Source organism: Salvelinus alpinus, chromosome 2, assembly GCF_045679555.1.
Source record: "Salvelinus alpinus chromosome 2, SLU_Salpinus.1, whole genome shotgun sequence".
Classification (NCBI taxonomy): domain Eukaryota; kingdom Metazoa; phylum Chordata; class Actinopteri; order Salmoniformes; family Salmonidae; genus Salvelinus; species Salvelinus alpinus.
Window position 1 is genome coordinate 124,405,522 of NC_092087.1, and position 23,062 is coordinate 124,428,583.

Below are 23,062 nucleotides of genomic sequence, written 5' to 3' on the forward strand. Positions count from 1 at the left end.
TGGTGTAAACAAGCTGTAACCCTGTTACAGTGGTACTGTTGTAAACTAGCTGTAACCCTGTTACAGTGGCACTGTTGTAAACTAGCTGTAACCCTGTTACAGTGGTACTGTTGTAAACTAGCTGTAACCCTGTTACAGTGGTACTGGTGTAAACAAGCTGTAACCCTGTTACAGTGGTACTGTTGTGAACTAGCTGTAACCCTGTTACAGCGGCACTGTTGTAAACAAGCTGTAACCCTGTTACAGTGGTACTGGTGTAAACAAGCTGTAACCCTGTTACAGTGGTACTGGTGTAAACAAGCTGTAACCCTGTTACAGTGGCACTGTTGTAAACAAGCTGTAACCCTGTTACAGTGGTACTGGTGTAAACAAGCTGTAACCCTGTTACAGTGGTACTGTTGTAAACTAGCTGTAACCCTGTTACAGTGGTACTGTTGTAAACAAGCTGTAACCCTGTTACAGTGGCACTGTTGTAAACAAGCTGTAACCCTGTTACAGTGGCACTGTTGTGAACTAGCTGTAACCCTGTTACAGTGGTACTGGTGTAAACAAGCTGTAACCCTGTTACAGTGGCACTGTTGTGAACTAGCTGTAACCCTGTTACAGTGGCACTGGTGTAAACAAGCTGTAACCCTGTTACAGTGGCACTGTTGTGAACAAGCTGTAACCCTGTTACAGTGGCACTGTTGTGAACTAGCTGTAACCCTGTTACAGTGTACTGGTGTAAACAAGCTGTAACCCTGTTAAAGTGGCACTGTTGTAAACAAGCTGTAACCCTGTTACAGTGGCACTGTTGTGAACTAGCTGTAACCCTGTTACAGTGGTACTGGTGTAAACAAGCTGTAACCCTGTTACAGTGGCACTGGTGTAAACAAGCTGTAACCCTGTTACAGTGGTACTGGTGTAAACAAGATGTAACCCTGTTACAGTGGCACTGTTGTAAACAAGCTCTAACTCTGTTACAGTGGTACTGGTGTAAACAAGCTGTAACCCTGTTACAGTGGCACTGTTGTGAACTAGCTGTAACCCTGTTACAGTGGTACTGGTGTAAACAAGCTGTAACCCTGTTACAGTGGCACTGTTGTGAACTAGCTGTAACCCTGTTACAGTGGCACTGTTATGAACTAGCTGTAACCCTGTTACAGTGGCACTGTTGTAAACTAGCTGTAACCCTGTTACAGTGGCACTGTTGTAAACAAGCTGTAACCCTGTTACAGTGGTACTGTTGTAAACAAGCTGTAACCCTGTTACAGTGGCACTGTTGTAAACTAGCTGTAACCCTGTTACAGTGGTACTGGTGTAAACAAGCTGTAACCCTGTTACAGTGGTACTGTTGTAAACAAGCTGTAACCCTGTTACAGTGGTACTGGTGTAAACAAGCTGTAACCCTGTTACAGTGGTACTGGTGTAAACTAGCTGTAACCCTGTTACAGTGGCACTGTTGTGAACTAGCTGTAACCCTGTTACAGTGGCACTGTTGTGAACTAGCTGTAACCCTGTTACAGTGGTACTGGTGTAAACTAGCTGTAACCCTGTTACAGTGGCACTGTTGTGAACTAGCTGTAACCCTGTTACAGTGGCACTGTTGTAAACAAGCTGTAACCCTGTTACAGTGGCACTGTTGTAAACAAGCTGTAACCCTGTTACAGTGGCACTGTTGTGAACTAGCTGTAACCCTGTTACAGTGGTACTGGTGTAAACAAGCTGTAACCCTGTTACAGTGGCACTATTGTGAACTAGCTGTAACCCTGTTACAGTGGCACTGTTGTAAACAAGCTGTAACCCTGTTACAGTGGTACTGTTGTAAACTAGCTGTAACCCTGTTACAGTGGTACTGGTGTAAACAAGCTGTAACCCTGTTACAGTGGTACTGTTGTGAACTAGCTGTAACCCTGTTACAGTGGCACTGTTGTGAACTAGCTGTAACCCTGTTACAGTGGCACTGGTGTAAACAAGCTGTAACCCTGTTACAGTGGTACTGGTGTAAACAAGCCGTAACCCTGTTACAGTGGCACTGTTGTAAACTAGCTGTAACCCTGTTACAGTGGTACTGGTGTAAACAAGCTGTAACCCTGTTACAGTGGTACTGTTGTAAACTAGCTGTAACCCTGTTACAGTGGTACTGTTGTAAACAAGCTGTAACCCTGTTACAGTGGTACTGTTGTGAACTAGCTGTAACCCTGTTACAGTGGTACTGTTGTAAACTAGCTGTAACCCTGTTACAGTGGTACTGTTGTGAACTAGCTGTAACCCTGTTACAGTGGTACTGTTGTGAACTAGCTGTAACCCTGTTACAGTGGTACTGTTGTAAACTAGCTGTAACCCTGTTACAGTGGTACTGTTGTGAACAAGCTGTAACCCTGTTACAGTGGTACTGTTGTAAACTAGCTGTAACCCTGTTACAGTGGTACTGTTGTGAACTAGCTGTAACCCTGTTACAGTGGTACTGTTGTGAACAAGCTGTAACCCTGTTACAGTGGTACTGTTGTGAACAAGCTGTAACCCTGTTACAGTGGTACTGTTGTAAACTAGCTGTAACCCTGTTACAGTGGTACTGTTGTGAACAAGCTGTAACCCTGTTACAGTGGTACTGTTGTAAACTAGCTGTAACCCTGTTACAGTGGTACTGTTGTAAACTAGCTGTAACCCTGTTACAGTGGTACTGTTGTGAACTAGCTGTAACCCTGTTACAGTGGTACTGTTGTGAACAAGCTGTAACCCTGTTACAGTGGTACTGTTGTAAACTAGCTGTAACTCTGTTACAGTGGTACTGTTGTGAACAAGCTGTAACCCTGTTACAGTGGTACTGTTGTAAACTAGCTGTAACTCTGTTACAGTGGTACTGTTGTAAACTAGCTGTAACTCTGTTACAGTGGTACTGTTGTAAACAAGCTGTAACTCTGTTACAGTGGTACTGTTGTAAACAAGCTGTAACCCTGTTAAAGTGGTACTGTTCCATACTGAGTTACCACCAGGTGAAAACATTGGGGCGGTCACAGGCATATCTGCGGTTTACACCGTTGCAATAACAGACAGCTGCAACATAATTATAACACATCTGAGCTCTGGAGCAGTGGAATGGACTTCTTCTCCTCTCACAGTGCGGTTCAGGAAACCACAGTGGCTGGTGGCGAATGACAGTCCAGACCAGCAGATGACACTTACAAGTCCCCAAATTCCCAAATGTTCTTCTTTTTCCACATTGGGAACGTTCTCTCTCTCTCTCTCTGTCATTCTGTCTTTTTTTCCCCTCATTCTCTATGGTGTCTACCTTTCCACTGCCCCTGCCTCATGGCACGGTGTATTTTTATGTCTCGCATTAGGCTTGGGGAATAATACCTCTGAGTGAATGGGAGTCTGCAGGCTGCAGTCTTGGGGCCTTTTCAGACATTCAGTCACTACTCTTCTAAGAATAACCGACGTGCTCTCTTGCCAAAGTTGCTCTCTTTTTCTCCTCCTTTCTTCTTCTTTACAGCCTCTAGTGATGCTGTCTTCTGTGGCGCGCTGATACCAAGGCTTTGTATTAGTAGCCGACGAAGCCGAGGTCCAAATGTGAAAAGCAGCACAGGCTATGGGGACTAGGCTAACACTGAGGTGAAATACAACAGTCAGAGTCTTGAGGAACAAGGGGTAATGTTTGGAGATGTTCCAGCGCCTAGCCTCGACTACAACTCCTCTCGAACTCGTTATAGGCCAGAACCTCTGGTCACTTGAGACGAGGAGAAGTATTAGGCGGCGGTTGGATCGAATAAAAACGATGAGTTTTTAGAGAATGGAATATGTTTCAGGTGGCGGCTGAGGTAGAAGTCTGGAGTTTTACACAAACATGTCTGACAAATCACCTCTCCTAAATGTCATTTGGGTTTCATTTGTCCTCGGGGGGGGGGGGGGGAATTGTTCAGAAATTGCTGGTAGCTGTTGGATGATGATGTTATGAGAGCCAGAGTCAAAGAAGTCTGTCCACTGTGCTTGAGTAGACAACCATTCCCTGAGAGAGAGAGAGAGAGAGAGAGAGAGAGAGAGCGAGAGAGAGAGAGAGAGAGAGAGAGAGAGAGAGAGAGAGAGAGAGAGAGAGAGAGAGAGAGAGAGAGAGAGAGAGAGAGAGAGAGAGAGAGAGAGAGAGAGAGAGAGAGAGAGATGTAGGGATGAATAACTCTAACTTTGTACACTTTAGTAGAGCAAGCTGGGCTGGGTATAGAATCTACGGTACACTGCAGGCCATGCCAACATTCCTGAGCCACGGGCTGAACAGTGTAGGAGGCAGACAGTTGGATAAGGAAGAAGACTCGTACTGTACAGTACACAGACCCACCTAGTAGAAAACTCTAGAGGTTCTGCTCTTCTCAGAGCAGAAACAGCCTTTGTCCCAAATGGCACCCTATTCCCTTTATTGTGCACTTTTTTTTTTAAGTAGTGCACTACATAGGGAATACGATGCCATTTGAGATGAATCCACTGTTTCTGATGGACAGAATTTATTCATTTGAATTTGAGTAATTTGTCCATGTACGTAACCTGCTAGCCTCATACAGTATATACCAGACTGTCAGAGGAAGGCCCTAAAAATGGTCAGAAACTCCAGCCACCCTAGTCATAGACTATTTTCTCTGCTGCCGCACGGCAAGCGGTACCGGAGCGCCAAGTCTAGGTCCTGTAATCAGATTGCAGTATCTGTAATCTGATTCCAATATCTTTGCTGGTGAAGTAACTGATTACAGTTTTTTTTGTAATCAGATTTCAGATGTGGGATCTTAATATGAGCCAGTTTGCTACAGCAGGGTAATAATCCTGCAGCAACAGGAAATGTGAATTATTATGTGGATTATAATTCATAGACATTTTGTAGGGGTTGATCCATTTTTCGGAATGGAAAATGAAGTCTGACGTTTCAAGGAAGAAGTAGCAAACTTCAGAAGCCTTTTTAAACCTCAAATACACTGCGAGTTGAATGCCCTGCATTGCAGGAAAGTTATCCTGCAACAGGGTGATCCAACATCTGTATATGTAACTGATACATGTAACTGATACATGTAATGAGTTACTCCTTAACCCTGGTGACCTGGTCCCAGATCTGTTTGTGCTGCCTTGCCAACTTGCATTGAGTTGGCAAGACAGCGATAACAGATCTGGGACCATGCTAGCATGTATCATTGAACATTCTTTGGATGTATTATGATATATAGGCCATGGTAGACCACACTCTCCTGAGAGCATACTCCAGTGCCACAATGAGCAAACGAGTTGTCCATCAGTGTTTCATAGGCTTTGTCCCAAATGGCACCATGTTCCCTATGTAGTGCACTACTTTTGACGAGAGCCCTATGGTCCCTGGTTGAAAGTAGTGGACTATATAGGGAATAGGGTGCATTTGGGAGTCAGGCACTGAGTTGGAAAACCCAGCCCAGGAACAAAGTGGCTGAAGCGTTCCAGGTGGCAAACTCTGTTGTTGCAGTATCCCTCTGGAACTAATAAGGCAGGTACATTTCCACCCTCTAAATCCCTAACATTGGCCGGAATGACTGATTTACTGCAAAGAATTTGACTGAAATTCAGATAATTATACTTTGACACTTGAACAGCTGTTGAGCTTGTTGAGCTGTTGAGCTTGTTGAGCTGTTAAGCTTGTTGAGCTGTTGAGCTTGTTGAGCTTGTTGAGCTGTTGAGCTTGTTGAGCTGTTAAGCTTGTTGAGCTGTTGAGCTTGTTGAGCTTGTTGAGCTGTTGAGCTTGTTGAGCTGTTGAGCTTGTTGAGTTGTTGAGCTTGTTGAGATGTTGAGCTTGTTGAGCTGTTAAGCTTGTTGAGCTTGTTGAGTTGTTGAGCTTGTTGAGCTTGTTGAGCTGTTGAGCTTGTTGAGCTGTTGAGCGTACAAAAGGTTCCCACATTATTCACAGGTCTAAGGAGAAAGCAGGTCTAAAAGAAGAGAGTAAAGGACTTGTGATTGGTTCTTTTCTGACTAGTTACAGTAGAGCATTTTTTATTGGTATGGCGATTAGCATGTTATGATGCCAACCATGTTGAAAGAAGTTAAATGGGTCTGTCTAGAAGTGTTATAGTTCTTAGGGGATGTACTTGGTTTTCTGGGGTTTCCTAAAACACTATTACTTTGTTATAAACCACATTGGTGTTATGTTCTTACCATACAGTGTACACTACCGTTCAAACGTTTCGGGTCACTTAGAAATGTCCTTGTTTTTTAAAGACAAGCCAATTTTTTGTCCATTAAAAGAACATCAAATTGATCAGAAATACAGTGTGGACATTGTTAATGTTGTAAATGACTATTGTAGCTGGAAACGGGTGATTTCTTTTTTTTTCTTCAAATTTTACCCCTTTTTCTCCCCAATTTTTGTGGTATCCAATCGCTAGTAATTACTATCTTGTCTCATCGCTACAACTCCCGTACGGGCTCGGGAGAGACGAAGGTCGAAAGTCATGCGTCCTCCGAAGCACAACCCAACCAAGCCGCACTGCTTCTTAACACAACGCGCAAACCCAGAGACTCTGGTGGCACATCTAGCGCTGCGATGCAGTGCCCTAGACAACTGCGCCACCCGGGAGGCCCTGAAACGGTTGATTTTTAATGGAATATCTACATACAGTAGGCATACAGAAGCCCATTATCAGAAACCATCACTCCTGTGTTCCAATGGCACATTGTGTTAGCTAATCAAAGTTTATCATTTTAAAAGGCTAATTGATCATTAGAAAACCATTTTAGAATTATGATAGCACAAAACTGTTGTACTAATTAAAGAAGCAATAAAACGGGCCTTCTTGTTACGAATCCCGCCGAAGATGGTGCCTCTTCCCGTTCGGGCGGCGCTCGGCGGTCGTCGTCTCCGGCCTACTAGCTGCCACCGATCCCCTTTTCTGTTTCATTTAGTTTTGTCTGATTTGTTGCACCTGTTTTGTGTTTAGGTTCATTGTGGGCTATTTAAACCCAGTTGGCCCGCCGACTTTTGTGCGGGCTCGTCTTTCTGTTTGTGTTGTCGTATTTTCTTGTGGTGTCTGTTCCATGTGGATTTTGTCCTGTTTGTTTTGGACTGTTACTTGACGCACCCTTGTATGTGTGGCGTAGCCGTCTCGTTATATTCTTTTGGAATATGAAATCCACTTGCTTCTCACTACCCTGCTCTCTGCGCCTGACTCCTTTATCACCACTTTTGGAACTGTGACACTTCTTTAGACTAGTTGAGTATCTGGAGCATCAGCATTTGTGGGTTCGATTACAGGCTCAAAATGGCCAGAAATAAATAACTTTCTTGTAACGACCTGGGTGTCGGGGGGTGTGAAGTCAGACGCAGGAACAGCAGAGCTTCAATACGTTGATTCTTTAATGCCCAACTGGCAAACAAAATGTCCAACACGGACTTACTGGGTGTCATAAACAACTGTCCAAAAACACGGGAGACAAACCCAGTCCACAATACATAAACCACTCCTGAAATCCAAAGCTACAAATGAACAATCCCGCACAAAGAAGTGTACGGGCTGGCTGACTAATAAAGCCACACTAATTACCAATTACCTAAACACAGGTGATACAAATTAACACATAAGGAGGGGGAGGAAAAAGAGTCAGTGGCAGCTAGTAGGCCGGTGACGACGACCGCCGAGCGCCACCCGAACGGGAAGGAGAGCCTGCCTCGGTTGAAGTCGTGACATTTCTTCTGAAACTCGTCAGTCTATTCTTGTTCTGAGAAATGAAGGCTATTCCATGCGAGAAATTGCCAAGAAACTGAAGATCTCGTACAACGCTGTGTACTACTCCCTTCGCAAAACAGCGCAAACTGGCTCTAACCAGAATAGAAAGAGGAGTGGGAGGCCCTGGTGCACAACTGAGCAAGAGAACAAGTACATTAGAGTGTCTAGTTTGAGAAACAGACACCTCACAAGTCCTCAGCTGGCAGCTTCATTAAATAGTACCCGCAAAACACCAGTCTCAATGTCAACAGTGAAGAGTCGACTCGGGGATGCTGGCCTTTGCAAAGAAGGAGTTGCAAAGAAAAAGCCATATCTCAGACTGGCCAATAAAAAGAAAAGATTAAGATGGGCAAAAGAACACAGACACTGGACAAAGGAACAGTGCCTAGAAGGCCAGCATCCCGGAGTCGCCTCATCCCTGTTGAAGTTGAGACTGGTGTTTTGCGAGTACTATTTAATCAACTAGCCTTTTAAAATTATAAACTTGGATTAGCTAACACAACATGCCATTCGAACACAGGAGTGATGGTTGCTGATAAAGGGACTCTGTACGCCTATGTAGATATTCCATACAAAATCTGCCGATTCCAGCTACAATAGTCATTTACAACATTAACAATGTCTACAATGTCTAACAATGTCGACACAATTTGATGTTATTTTAATGGATGAAAAAATGTGCTTTTCTTTCAAAAACAAGGACATTTCGAAGTGACTCCAAACTTTTGAACGGTAGTGTAGGTCACCTAACCTGAAGTATGAAACAACCACTGACCTGAAGTATGAAACAACAACTAACCTGAAGTATGAATCAACCACTAACCTCCAGTATGAATCAACCACTAACCTCCAGTATGAAACAACCACTAACCTGCAGTATGAAACAACCACTAACCTGCAGTATGAAACAACCACTAACCTGAAGAAAGAAACAACCTCTAACCTGCAGTATGAAACAACCACTAACCTCCAGTATGAAACATCCTCTAACCTGCAGTATGAAACATCCACAAACCTGCAGTATGAAACATCCACAAACCTGCAGTATGAAACAATCTCTAACCTGCAGTATGAAACAACCACCAATATGCAGGATGAAACAACCACAAACCTCCAGTATGAAACAACCACTAATATTAAAAATGAAACAACCACTAACCTCCAGTATGAAACAACCACTAACCCCTAGTATGAATAAATCACTAACCTCCAATATGAAACAACCACTAACCTGCAGTATGAAACAACCACTAACCTGCAGTATGAATCAACCACTAACCTGCAGTATGAAACAACCACTAACCTGCAGTATGAAACAACCACTAACCTGCAGTATGAAACAACCACTAACCTGCAGTATGAAACAACCACTAACCTGCAGTATGAAACAACCACTAACCTGAAGAAAGAAACAACCTCTAACCTGCAGTATGAAACAACCACTAACCTCCAGTATGAAACATCCTCTAACCTGCAGTATGAAACATCCACAAACCTGCAGTATGAAACAATCTCTAACCTGCAGTATGAAACAACCACTAACCTCCAGTATGAAACAACCACCAATATGCAGGATGAAACAACCACAAACCTCCAGTATGAAACAACCACTAATATTAAAAATGAAACAACCACTAACCTCCAGTATGAAACAACCACTAACCCCTAGTATGAATAAATCACTAACCTCCAATATGAAACAACCACTAACCTGCAGTATGAAACAACCACTAACCTGCAGTATGAATCAACCACTAACCTGCAGTATGAAACAACCACTAACCTGCAGTATGAAACAACCACTAACCTGCAGTATGAAACAACCACTAACCTGCAGTATGAAACAACCACTAACCTGCAGTATGAAACAACCACTAACCTGAAGAAAGAAACAACCTCTAACCTGCAGTATGAAACAACCACTAACCTCCAGTATGAAACATCCTCTAACCTGCAGTATGAAACAATCTCTAACCTGCAGTATGAAACAACCACTAACCTGCAGTATGAAACAACCACTAACCTCCAATATGAATAAATCACTAACCTCCAATATGAAACAACCACTAACCTGCAGTATGAAACAACCACTAACCTGCAGTATGAAACAACCACTAACCCCTAGTATGAATAAATCACTAACCTCCAATATGAAACAACCACTAACCTGCAGTATGAAACAACCACTAACCTGCAGTATGAAACAACCACTAACCTGCAGTATGAAACAATCACTAACCTGAAGAAAGAAACAACCTCTAACCTGCAGTATGAAACAACCACTAACCTCCAGTATGAAACATCCACTAACCTGCAGTATGAAACAACCACCAACCTGCAGTAAGAAACAACCACTAACCTGCAGTATGAAACATCCACAAACCTGCAGTATGAAACAATCTCTAACCTGCAGTATGAAACAACCACTAACCTCCAGTATGAAACAACCACCAATATGCAGGATGAAACAACCACAAACCTCCAGTATGAAACAACCACTAATATTAAAAATGAAACAACCACTAACCTCCAGTATGAAACAACCACTAACCCCTAGTATGAATAAATCACTAACCTCCAATATGAAACAACCACTAACCTGCAGTATGAAACAACCACTAACCTGCAGTATGAATCAACCACTAACCTGCAGTATGAAACAACCACTAACCTGCAGTATGAAACAACCACTAACCTGCAGTATGAAACAACCACTAACCTGCAGTATGAAACAACCACTAACCTGCAGTATGAAACAACCACTAACCTGAAGAAAGAAACAACCTCTAACCTGCAGTATGAAACAACCACTAACCTCCAGTATGAAACATCCTCTAACCTGCAGTATGAAACAACCACCAACCTGCAGTAAGAAACAACCACTAACCTGCAGTATGAAACATCCACAAACCTGCAGTATGAAACAATCTCTAACCTGCAGTATGAAACAACCACTAACCTGCAGTATGAAACAACCACTAACCTGAAGAAAGAAACAACCTCTAACCTGCAGTATGAAACAACCACTAACCTCCAGTATGAAACATCCACTAACCTGCAGTATGAAACAACCACTAACCTGCAGTATGAATCAACCACTAACCTGCAGTATGAAACAACCACTAACCTGCAGTATGAAACAACCACTAACCTGCAGTATGAAACAACCACTAACCTGCAGTATGAAACAACCACTAACCTGCAGTATGAAACAACCACTAACCTCCAGTATGAAACATCCTCTAACCTGCAGTATGAAACAACCACCAACCTGCAGTAAGAAACAACCACTAACCTGCAGTATGAAACATCCACAAACCTGCAGTATGAAACAATCTCTAACCTGCAGTATGAAACAACCACTAACCTCCAGTATGAAACAACCACCAATATGCAGGATGAAACAACCACTAACCTGCAGTATGAAACAACCACTAACCCCTAGTATGAATAAATCACTAACCTCCAATATGAAACAACCACTAACCTGCAGTATGAAACAACCACTAACCTGCAGTATGAATCAACCACTAACCTGCAGTATGAAACAACCACTAACCTGCAGTATGAAACAACCACTAACCTGCAGTATGAAACAACCACTAACCTGCAGTATGAAACAACCACTAACCTGCAGTATGAAACAACCACTAACCTGAAGAAAGAAACAACCTCTAACCTGCAGTATGAAACAACCACTAACCTCCAGTATGAAACATCCACTAACCTGCAGTATGAAACAACCACTAACCTGAAGAAAGAAACAACCACTAACCTCCAGTATGAAACAAACTCTAACCTGCAGTATGAAACAACCACTAACCTCCAGTATGAAACAACCACTAACCTCCAGTATGAAACAACCAATAACCTGCACTAAACAACCTCTAACCTGCAGTTTGAAACAACCACTAACCTCCAGTATGAAACAATCCCCAATATGCAGTATTAAACAAGCACTAACGTAAGGTATGAAACAACCACTAACATTCAGTATGAAACAACCACTAACATTCAGGGCTCCGGGCAGCCGAGCGGAAATGGAGGAAAACTCGCCTCCCTGCGGACCTGGCATCCTTTCACTCCCTCCTCTCTACATTCTCCTCTTCTGTCTCTGCTGCTAAAGCCACTTTCTACCACTCTAAATTCCAAGCATCTGCCTCTAACCCTAGGAAGCTCTTTGCCACCTTCTCCTCCCTCCTGAATCCTCCTCCCCCTCCTCCCCCCTCCTCCCTCTCTGCGGATGACTTCGTCAACCATTTTGAAAAGAAGGTCGACGACATTCGATCCTCGTTTGCTAAGTCAAACGACACCGCTGGTTCTGCTCACACTGCCCTACCCTGTGCTTTGACCTCTTTCTCCCCTCTCTCTCCAGATGAAATCTCGCGTCTTGTGACGGCCGGCCGCCCAACAACCTGCCCGCTTGACCCTATCCCCTCCTCTCTTCTCCAGACCATTTCCGGAGACCTTCTCCCTTACCTCACCTCGCTCATCAACTCATCCTTGACCGCTGGCTACGTCCCTTCCGTCTTCAAGAGAGCGAGAGTTGCACCCCTTCTGAAAAAACCTACACTCGATCCCTCCGATGTCAACAACTACAGACCAGTATCCCTTCTTTCTTTTCTCTCCAAAACTCTTGAACGTGCCGTCCTTGGCCAGCTCTCCTGCTATCTCTCTCAGAATGACCTTCTTGATCCAAATCAGTCAGGTTTCAAGACTAGTCATTCAACTGAGACTGCTCTTCTCTGTGTCACGGAGGCGCTCCGCACTGCTAAAGCTAACTCTCTCTCCTCTGCTCTCATCCTTCTAGACCTATCGGCTGCCTTTGATACTGTGAACCATCAGATCCTCCTCTCCACCCTCTCCGAGCTGGGCATCTCCGGCGCGGCCCACGCTTGGATTGCGTCCTACCTGACAGGTCGCTCCTACCAGGTGGCGTGGCGAGAATCTGTCTCCGCACCACGTGCTCTCACCACTGGTGTCCCCCAGGGCTCTGTTCTAGGCCCTCTCCTATTCTCGCTATACACCAAGTCACTTGGCTCTGTCATATCCTCACATGGCCTCTCCTATCATTGCTATGCAGACGACACACAATTAATCTTCTCCTTTCCCCCCTCTGATAACCAGGTGGCGAATCGCATCTCTGCATGTCTGGCAGACATATCAGTGTGGATGACGGATCACCACCTCAAGCTGAACCTCGGCAAGACGGAGCTGCTCTTCCTCCCGGGGAAGGACTGCCCGTTCCATGATCTCGCCATCACGGTTGACAACTCCATTGTGTCCTCCTCCCAGAGCGCTAAGAACCTTGGCGTGATCCTGGACAACACCCTGTCGTTCTCAACTCACATCAAGGCGGTGACCCGTTCCTGTAGGTTCATGCTCTACAACATTCGCAGAGTACGACCCTGCCTCACACAGGAAGCGGCGCAGGTCCTAATCCAGGCACTTGTCATCTCCCGTCTGGATTACTGCAACTCGCTGTTGGCTGGGCTCCCTGCCTGTGCCATTAAACCCCTACAACTCATCCAGAACGCCGCAGCCCGTCTGGTGTTCAACCTTCCCAAGTTCTCTCACGTCACCCCGCTCCTCCGCTCTCTCCACTGGCTTCCAGTTGAAGCTCGCATCCGCTACAAGACCATGGTGCTTGCCTACGGAGCTGTGAGGGGAACGGCACCTCCGTACCTTCAGGCTCTGATCAGGCCCTACACCCAAACAAGGGCACTGCGTTCATCCACCTCTGGCCTGCTCGCCTCCCTACCTCTGAGGAAGTACAGTTCCCGCTCAGCCCAGTCAAAACTGTTCGCTGCTCTGGCACCCCAATGGTGGAACAAACTCCCTCACGACGCCAGGTCAGCGGAGTCAATCACCACCTTCCGGAGACACCTGAAACCCCACCTCTTTAAGGAATACCTAGGATAGGATAAAGTAATCTTCCTAACCCCCCCCTCCCCCTTAAAAGAGTTAGATGCACTATTGTAAAGTGGTTGTTCCACTGGATATCATAAGGTGAATGCACCAATTTGTAAGTCGCTCTGGATAAGAGCTTCTGCTAAATGACTTAAATGTAAATGTAAATGTAATTCAGTATGAAACAACCACTAACCTGCAGTAAGAAACAACCACTAACCTGCAGTATGAAACAACCACTAACCTCCAGTATGAAACAATCCCCAATATGCAGTATTAAACAAGCACTAACGTAAGGTATGAAACAACCACTAACATTCAGTATGAAACAACCACTAACATTCAGTATGAAACAACCACTAACATTCAGTATGAAACAACTACTAACATTCAGTATGAAACAACCACTAACATTCAGTATGAAACAACCACTAACATTCAGTATGAAACAACCACTAACCTGCAGTATGAAACAACCACTAACCTGCAGTATGAAACAACCACTAACATTCAGTATGAAACATCCTCTAACCTGCAGTTTGAAACAACCACTAACCTCCAGTATGAAACAATCCCCAATATGCAGTATTAAACAACCACTAACATTCAGTATGAAACAACCACTAACATTCAGTATGAAACAACCACTAACATTCATTATGAAACAACCACTAACATTCAGTATGAAACAACCACTAACCTGCAGTATGAAACAACCACTAACGAGTTTGAAACAAACTCTGACCTGCAATTTGAAACAACCACTAACCTCCAGTATGAAACATCCTCTAACCTGCAGTATGAAACAACCACCAATATGCAGTAAGAAACAACCACTAACCTGCAGTATGAAACAACCACTAACCTCCAGTGTGAAACAACCACTAACCTCCAGTGTGAAACAACCACTAACCTGCAGTATGAAACAACCACTAACCTCCAGTGTGAAACAACCACTAACCTGCAGTATGAAACAACCACTAACCTGCAGTATGAAACAACCACTAACCTCCAGTATGAAACAACCACTAACCTGCAGTATGAAACAACCACTAACCTCCAGTGTGAAACAACCACTAACCTCCAGTGTGAAACAACCACTAACCTCCAGTGTGAAACAACCACTAACCTCCAGTGTGAAACAACCACTAACCTCCAGTGTGAAACAACCACTAACCTCCAGTGTGAAACAACCACTAACCTCCAGTATGAAACAACCACTAACCTCCAGTGTGAAACAACCACTAACCTCCAGTGTGAAACAACCACTAACCTCCAGTGTGAAACAACCACTAACCTCCAGTGTGAAACAACCACTAACCTGCAGTATGAAACAACCACTAACCTGCAGTATGAAACAACCACTAACCTCCAGTGTGAAACAACCACTAACCTCCAGTGTGAAACAACCACTAACCTCCAGTGTGAAACAACCACTAACCTGCAGTATGAAACAACCACTAACCTCCAGTGTGAAACAAATACTAACCTCCAGTGTGAAACAACCACTAACCTGCAGTATGAAACAACCACTAACCTCCAGTGTGAAACAACCACTAACATTTAGTATGTTTTCTTGGTTTCTTTGCTAGTCTGTTGTTTGATGCAGTTGGGCCAATATCTACATTATATTAATATTTGTATTTAAACTTTATTCGTGGTTTATTGGAAATGAATTAGTTGATTGATTAGTTGACAAATAGCAATTCATAGGTTTGTTTGGGATTGTTCATGTTTTATACTATCAAGAATTGAGCTGAAACATTCATGTTTGATAACTTGTGAAATCGGGAACAATCCCAACACTGGAAGTAGCCTAATAAGGCACAAAGCCTTGTCAATTAATGTTCCTCATATTTGTGAAATACCTCAACATGGTCAGGTGTCAATCAATACATGCCACTTTCAGTCCTCCTCAGCCTGTTACTGTCTCCCACCAAAGGCTCCGCCTGCTCTCTGCAAGGATATTGCCTTTCTCGCAAGTGAACGTATTTAAATGATGACCGCAGGATCCGCTGTATTCTGAAGTAAACCGGACCACAAGAAACACACGTGTGGGAAGTTGACATTGGAGCCCCGCTATACCGACCATCTAACAGCGTTTCTTTGAGGCAAACATCACCAGTGGCTACAAATACATAGAACTATACATTTTGCTACCATTTTTAATTCATATCTATGCAAGATTCAATTTTTTTTTATTATTGAATGGACATGCATCTCCTCACTGTCGCGCGTAAAATATGCATACAAATAGGCTAATCTCCATGCGCGTAATAATTCCATCCCACCAGTGCATATGGATGTATTACAATTCCACGAAAGAAACCGGGATATACATTATCTCTACTAAGCAACATCAAAGAAGACCTTGAATTCTGCAGAGGAGGGATGACTGACACGAGAGGGAATTGACCTACTTGTGGAATAACAGTGGTCGTTTGATCACAGTGCGATTTCTATCCCTGGGACTTATAATTCTGGATGGCCCCCTGAACGTCTTTAAATCGTCCTGGAACGTTTTATTGTGAATACTGTCAATGAGTGAATGTGAATCCTACCTGGAACATTGGACCGAACCTTCAGTTGTTTCTGGATCTCCATCGTAGGGCTATCAATTTATAAGCTGTAACAGAAGGGAGATAAAATCCAAGCTGAAATTCCCGCTGGGAAGGACTGTTATTTCCCAGAGAACTCATGTGGAATCGGAATAGTGGAATTCATGAAGAAATATTTGACTTATTTCAATATGAGGCTTAGAACATCGAGATTAGGCTACCTGTGAGTTATTATACTACTGAACTGTTAAGATTTAAGGAATTGGCTATATAGGCCTATACAGTTACTTGACATATTTGGAAATGTATATGAAACATAAATATTATTCTTTTTTTCTTTTTTATGTTTCAGGTTACTTCAGTTCTTAGCGCTGTGTTTTTACACACAGGTACGAACTTGCATGCATTTTTATGAAGTTTGCAGAGCAATGGGCATACAATAACATTTCATAGCCCCTTAAAAAGATTTCAGTCCATCAATGCGACTAATTATACCCATTTACAAGCATTTTTATTCTTATTGATATTAATCCAATTCGTTTGCATATCTGCAGTAAAAGTGTAATAACAATGAAAACATTTTATTACGAGCCCTAAGCAGTTGGCAACAAGTCAAACATCTTGAAAAGACGTAAACGCGAGCCTAAAAGGTAATTGTTAAAACATATGGGGATGGCGTATGGCTGAATTGAAAAATAATCGTTAAGGGATATAGCTAAGGGAGATGGGGGTGAAAGATCATTCGTGGTAAAACAACCTATCATAGGCATGTCATCTCGAGTGAGGACAGCGGACTCGCTGCGTGCATCTCCCAAAAACTCCCCGTACAAGGGCACTTTTTCTCTTCTGAAAGCCATGTGCCCGCAATTCCCTTTGAAATGCCTATAGCCGAGCTCCATATGAAAAGCATATGATTGGTGTTCATTGAAATATATAAATATGTTTTAGTTGGAAAATAACTTGATCTGCTTCTCATTCGTTTAGACTGAACATCAATTCGCATTAATGATCAGTTCGGCTATTCTCTCATTGATGCTTTAATTTTTTACTTCAATGCTTTTATTCATGCATTTTTATTGTATGTTTTTCTTGTTTGATAGAACACAGTGCAGTCCCACTCCCCACCTCCTAATTTCAAGCACCATGTGAACGAGCAGTGCCGGTTGTCTGACCGAATGAGCCGCCGGTTGATTCGGACCTACCAGCTCTACAGCCGGACCAGCGGCAAACATGTCCAGGTTCTGGGCAATAAGAAAGTGAATGCCATGGGCGACGACGGAGCTGTGCACGGTAAGAAACGAATAAATCACGCCTAGAATGAAACGGGAGCCTTCAAGTAGGCCTAGGTATTTTCGTAATAATTGTAGGATTTAACAGGCCTAGGCCTATTCCAGATTTTGAAATGACCTGTCTACTTATGGACACCTCAATTTACAAGTCATGTAAGCCTATTGGAGAAGAAAAGTAGGTATATTATGAAAATGTTACCATTTAAAAAGCAAACAGTTCTATTTAGCATGAAGAAGTCTAGGTTTGAGTAAGCGGCGGGAGGGAGAGAATACTTTCGAAATGGATTCTATAGTATTGTTCTGGACTGGGATTCTCGGGAGAAACCCACTCAGAATATCTGGTAAACACATCAGAACTCGTCTTACTTTCTACCTTCTTAACAGTTACTGAGTAGTTTACCCTCTCAGAAGCGGTTGAAAGAAAGAAATATGACTTGCAATTTTCATAACCTTGAGACGCCCTATTTTTTACCCAAAGTTATTTGAGGCGAATGTGTTTTTGTTTAATTCTGTCCCCCACTGGTCTTTGATGGACAGATGTCAATGAATATTCAAATACCGAAATATTTCAATGTTATAAATATACAGTAGCTCTCTCAAGTCCATCCTTTGAACAAAAAATACATTCATTCATATCTGCTTAAACATACCCAAAAAAAGTACGACATTTTTACATTAGATTTAGTGGTTTAAAATATCAGTGACTGATTGACCTTTGCCACGAGAATTACAAAAATGTGATAAATGTCATTGATAAAACAGAATTGTTTTAACTCACTTATCCAGAGGGGTGCTGAATGGCCCTTACAGACAATGCATTGTTTTTGGAAGGGTTTGGGTCAACTGCATTTCTGCCAAGTCTAGACGTATTCATAGGACTCCTGTGCACTATTTGAAAAAAAGTGCTATCTAGACCCTTAAAAGGTTATTCGGCTGTCCCCATAGGAGAACCCTTTGAAGAACCCTTTTTGGTTGCAGATTGAATCCTTTCGGGTTCCATGTAGAACCCTTTCTACAGAGGTTTCTAGATGGAACCCAAAGTGGTACTACCTGGAACCAAAAGGGCTTATCCTATAGTGACAGATAAAGAACCCTTTTAGAACATTTTTTTCTTAGAGTATAGCCTATGGACAAAGTGTACAATATAGACAGCTGTTTTGATTAAATCTATGTGAGGTTGGGAATTTTTTCTCCCCACAAGGAAAAAATTGTCTGAAATTTAAAGGGAGCAAATTCCTGTCACCAAAGTATTTTTTTTGGTCTGTCTAGCCATCTTTCCACCACAACCATCCATTTCTCCCTATGCCTGCTGCCTGCTTTTTGGAGTGTCATTTAATGAGGAATTTTCATTGCTTTACAACTCAAAGTATGACTCGGTTAATAAAGAGCGGTGAAGTCAGCATCTTCATTTTATCCCCTCTTTTCTCTCTCTGCTCTTCTTTCTTCATCTCCCTCTCCCTCAAACACACACACACACACACCTCGCCTTGGCTCGAGCGTGCATGTCCTAAGTGGGTGTCACTCTTGTAGCAGGCCCAAATCTGACCACTGCTCGGTGCTTTTGTGGCTGTGTCGCTGACCGCTATGTTCTCTCACTCCCTTGTTCCTCCTTCCTCCCCATCATCTAAGTGGAGCGTAGCGCGGCATTTTATAGCCGTTCAATGACAATGGCTCAGTGCGAAGTCAAAGCCACTTGCTGCTATTCTAAAAGACTATAGTGTTTTTTGCCAATGTTTCGAATTTAATTTATGTTTGAATGTTTTGCTATATACAATACTTTTCTCACCGCTGCATGCAAGATTGATGCCATGATAACGAGTAGTAGAACTCTGCTAAAGTCATTATAATATAATACATAACTTAAGGTTATTAGATCGAGGTTAAATGTAGTCCTCTGAACCAGTCATTGCAATAACTTTACACCCTTTCTGATGTCATCACGTCAATACTACTGGGCCGGCATAGTCTCACAGTCTTCAAGTTCAATTCAGTCTCAAATGATACCGCTATTGGATTATTTTTCACAAGGGTTTTAGCTCAAAGTTACAAATGCATGCATATCGTGTTCACAAAATAGAATAACCTCATAAGCTTGAGAATCATTGTGCATTGTATCTGAGCTGAATAAAGTTAAGAATATTATGTGTTTTATGTTTTTCTAGCCAAACTTGTGGTGGAGACGGACACGTTTGGTAGTCGTATTCGGATCAAAGGAGCAAAGACTGGCTACTACATCTGCATGAACAAGACGGGGAAATTGATTGGCAAGGTAAATATTAGATTTATTTATTAATCCTTTATTTAGGGAAGTCACATTGAAATGTACATCTCTTTTCATGTGAGCCCTGAAGGTCAGTTGAGTTCAATAAGTTCTGTCATCATTTTGACTGTGACCATGAATACAAAGTTTCAGGGAAAAGTTATGTCTGTCCTGTGTAAGGCTCTTCACTTGAGTTATGACCAGAAAAGCCCTTGTAGGGAGTTGGACATGATTTGGAAAGAAACTTGAAGGATTGATAGGACATTTACTTGTCAAAACAATATTTTAACATCCTCAGAGACTGACCCCCTAAATCATTCAGTCATATCATTCAGTGACCATGAATACAAAGTTTCAGGGAAAAGTTATGTCTGTCCTGTGTAAGGCTCTTCACTTGAGTTATGACCAGAAAAGCCCTTGTAGGGAGTTGGACATGATTTGGAAAGAAACTTGAAGGATTGATAGGACATTTACTTGTCAAAACAATATTTTAACATCCTCAGAGACTGACCCCCTAAATCATTCAGTCATTCTGTCTCTCACCCCCCCCCCCCCCCCCCCCCTCTCTCACCAACAGCGGAAGGGTCGCGGCAAAGACTGCATCTTCACAGAGATCGTTCTGGAGAACAACTACACTGCTCTCCAGAACGCTAAATATGAGGGATGGTACATGGCCTTCACACGCAAAGGAAGACCCCGCAAGGCCTCCAGGACCAAGCAACACCAGAGGGAGGCCCACTTCATGAAACGCCAGCCCAGGGGCCACCTCCTGGGTGTCACCCAGCCCTTTGATGCCCTCCCCCTCCCTGTGGTCCCCTTCCACCCTCGGAGGACTAAACATACCCATCACCACAGCTCAGGGGCCCACTGAGGAAAGAACAGACGAAGAAGAAGAGGAAGCATAGGGAGGGAGGGGAACACACCAAACAAAAATACCACTACCACATTTCTGCTCCTTGCAAGGACTCCTTTTGTTATGTTTTGTACTGGATTGTGTCTAAAACAATAAGTAGGCTATCTAATCTGCTACGTCAGACCGAGGTTTATTCGTAGGAAAGCGTTTTTATAACCAGAGGACGATTTTAGTGCTCAAGCCCTCGATGAGATTTGAATGAATGAAAGGACATCCTGGGCTTAGTGAGAACCCTACTCAGCTATAAAGAGAGGATGTTATGAGAGAGAAATAATGAATACACATTACATGGCAGCTATGTTTGGATCATCATGTGGTTGCATCAACTAATTAACAGTAAATACATGTAAAACACATTATTTTGCATTTAGGAGGCCATTTTCGTTAGTCTGTTTTCTACATATATGAATATATTTTTAATTGGAAGATTTGTAAAATACTTTTAAATGATGGAAATATTTATTGTAGAGTGTATATTAAAATCCCAAAATAATTTTGAGTCAATGCGCCGTTTCTAACCATTTGTCTAGCTGGGTCACTTTGGGGTCCCAAAGGTTCTAACGTTGCCTAAAAAACTGGAGACCCAGATAACTGAGTGGCAATATCTGTGTCAGGCTTCTGCAATTCAATGTGCTCAGCGAGTGAGACTTGGGCCTGAATAGCTGGGGCTATGCATTAAAAGCAGATGAGGTCAGCCCACAATTTTGTTTCGAGACAAAGGTTACCACCATGTAGTTGCATTTCTCACGATCACACACCGTAACCCTGTGATCAAATGGGCCCTTTGTGGCCCTCATATAAAAGGACATGTTATACAATAGTGGGTTCGAATAATAACACGAGGAGGGGTCAGTTATCAAAAAGAAGCTAGTCTCACAGGAAGGAGGGAGGGAAGGAGGAAGAGAAAGAGCACCAGGGCTCAGTGTGGCAAAATGTGGCACCGGCTGAAAGAGGGGGAATGGCTGGGAAGAGGCATTCGGGAATGAAAGGACGTGGCAGAAAGAAAACCTCCTCTCTTTCCCAGGAGCAACTGAGCATGACCGGCAGAGGCCAAATGACAGGGGGAAGAAGACCCAGTCGGCCTGGCCACACAACAGAATCGGATGACGGGGAAGAAGACCCGGTCAGCCTGGCTGCACCAAAGAATCAGATGACGGCGAAGAAGACCCGGTCAGCCTGGCTGCACAACATAATCAGAGCAGTCCCTCTCTCTCTCTATTCCCTTCCTCTCTCTTTCTCACTGTTTGAAGTCTGGATGTCCTATTGGTTGTTTGCTAAAGGTTCGATTCAAAATATGAGGAATGGTTTTTCAGTATAGCTAAGCGCCAAGCGCCGCCAGCTTTGAGGACTTGCAAACAAATGAACAACTAAAAGCTGTGATCAAAAAGGTTCAATAAATCTGACAGGATAAAAACCCAGAACTTTTAGTGTTATTATTGTTACTCCTATTGAGAAATGAATGGCTATCCTCATGGCTCAATGGCTACTAGGACACATCATGCACTTTAATTGAAGCATTATCCTGCTCTGCCAAATGAGAAAAGACAGCAGTGTACGCAAATCACCCTCCAAATGGTCGTTTAATTCCGTGTCCAATATTTTATTTGGACAACACAAAGTCAAAGCAATCCAACAGCCACTCTTGATTTGAGAAATTAGTTGAGAAGTATTTTCTCAGATCTTATGCTTTGGTTGGATCTGGTTCCCAAATCCCATGACACATCTCCTCCCCTTTAGGAAGTATGCAAAGCACAATAGTGAGTGACCTGTGGTTTAGTCGCCGTGTATAGCCCTTGTACTGCTCACTTGGTTAGGCACATAGAGTCCCAGAAATGCAAGGAATCACCACTAGGTTAGAGGAATCTATATTTAAATGGAATTGTTCCTTTTCTGCAGCATTGTTTTCTTTTCATGCAGCATCTATGTTTTGTTTTGAACTGCTTTAGGTAAGCTGCTATACAATAACACATTGTGGTAAAAAGTCAATCAGTAAAACTTCACTTTTCATTTCATTCAATCAAACTTTGATGGTCAAACCTCAGTCATATTAGCTTAGTCAGATATGTCTTGTTACTCAAATCCCTAGAGTTTGATGGTCAAAGTTAGCAAGCATTCAGTCAGATAACGTTTCTCGTTGTGGCTCACCGTGGTACTCGATTTACAAAAGAGACTACAACCTTTTTCCACTTTGCAGTAATTCAATACTACTGTCATGCAAGAACCTATATTTACAAAGAAGCATACGACTTGTTCACTTCCCAGTAATATAGTGCTTCTGTCATCCAAGCTCCATACCTATCCTTGGCTATCCCCAGTCTTGGGGTTTGCAAGAGAATTTGTTGGAGGACTCTGGGCCAGTAAAGTCACCCCCTGGAGGACAGGGCCAGGCTCAGGGGACCAGTAAGACCTGCTAGTACTGGCTAGCTCGG

The 23,062-nt window shown here is 43.1% G+C and overlaps 1 protein-coding gene across 1 annotated transcript; it reads left to right on the plus strand.

Annotated features, from left to right (window-relative positions):
• Positions 1-15,626: 15,626 nt before the first annotated feature.
• On the plus strand, positions 15,627-22,095 carry LOC139568556 (fibroblast growth factor 8b-like). Its single transcript, XM_071390471.1, has 5 exons — positions 15,627-16,394; positions 16,524-16,560; positions 17,272-17,461; positions 19,623-19,729; positions 20,298-22,095. The coding sequence occupies exons 1-5, from the start codon at positions 16,336-16,338 to the stop codon at positions 20,589-20,591; spliced, it is 687 nt and encodes a 228-aa protein (XP_071246572.1). The 5' UTR covers positions 15,627-16,335; the 3' UTR covers positions 20,592-22,095.
• Positions 22,096-23,062: the final 967 nt, after the last annotated feature.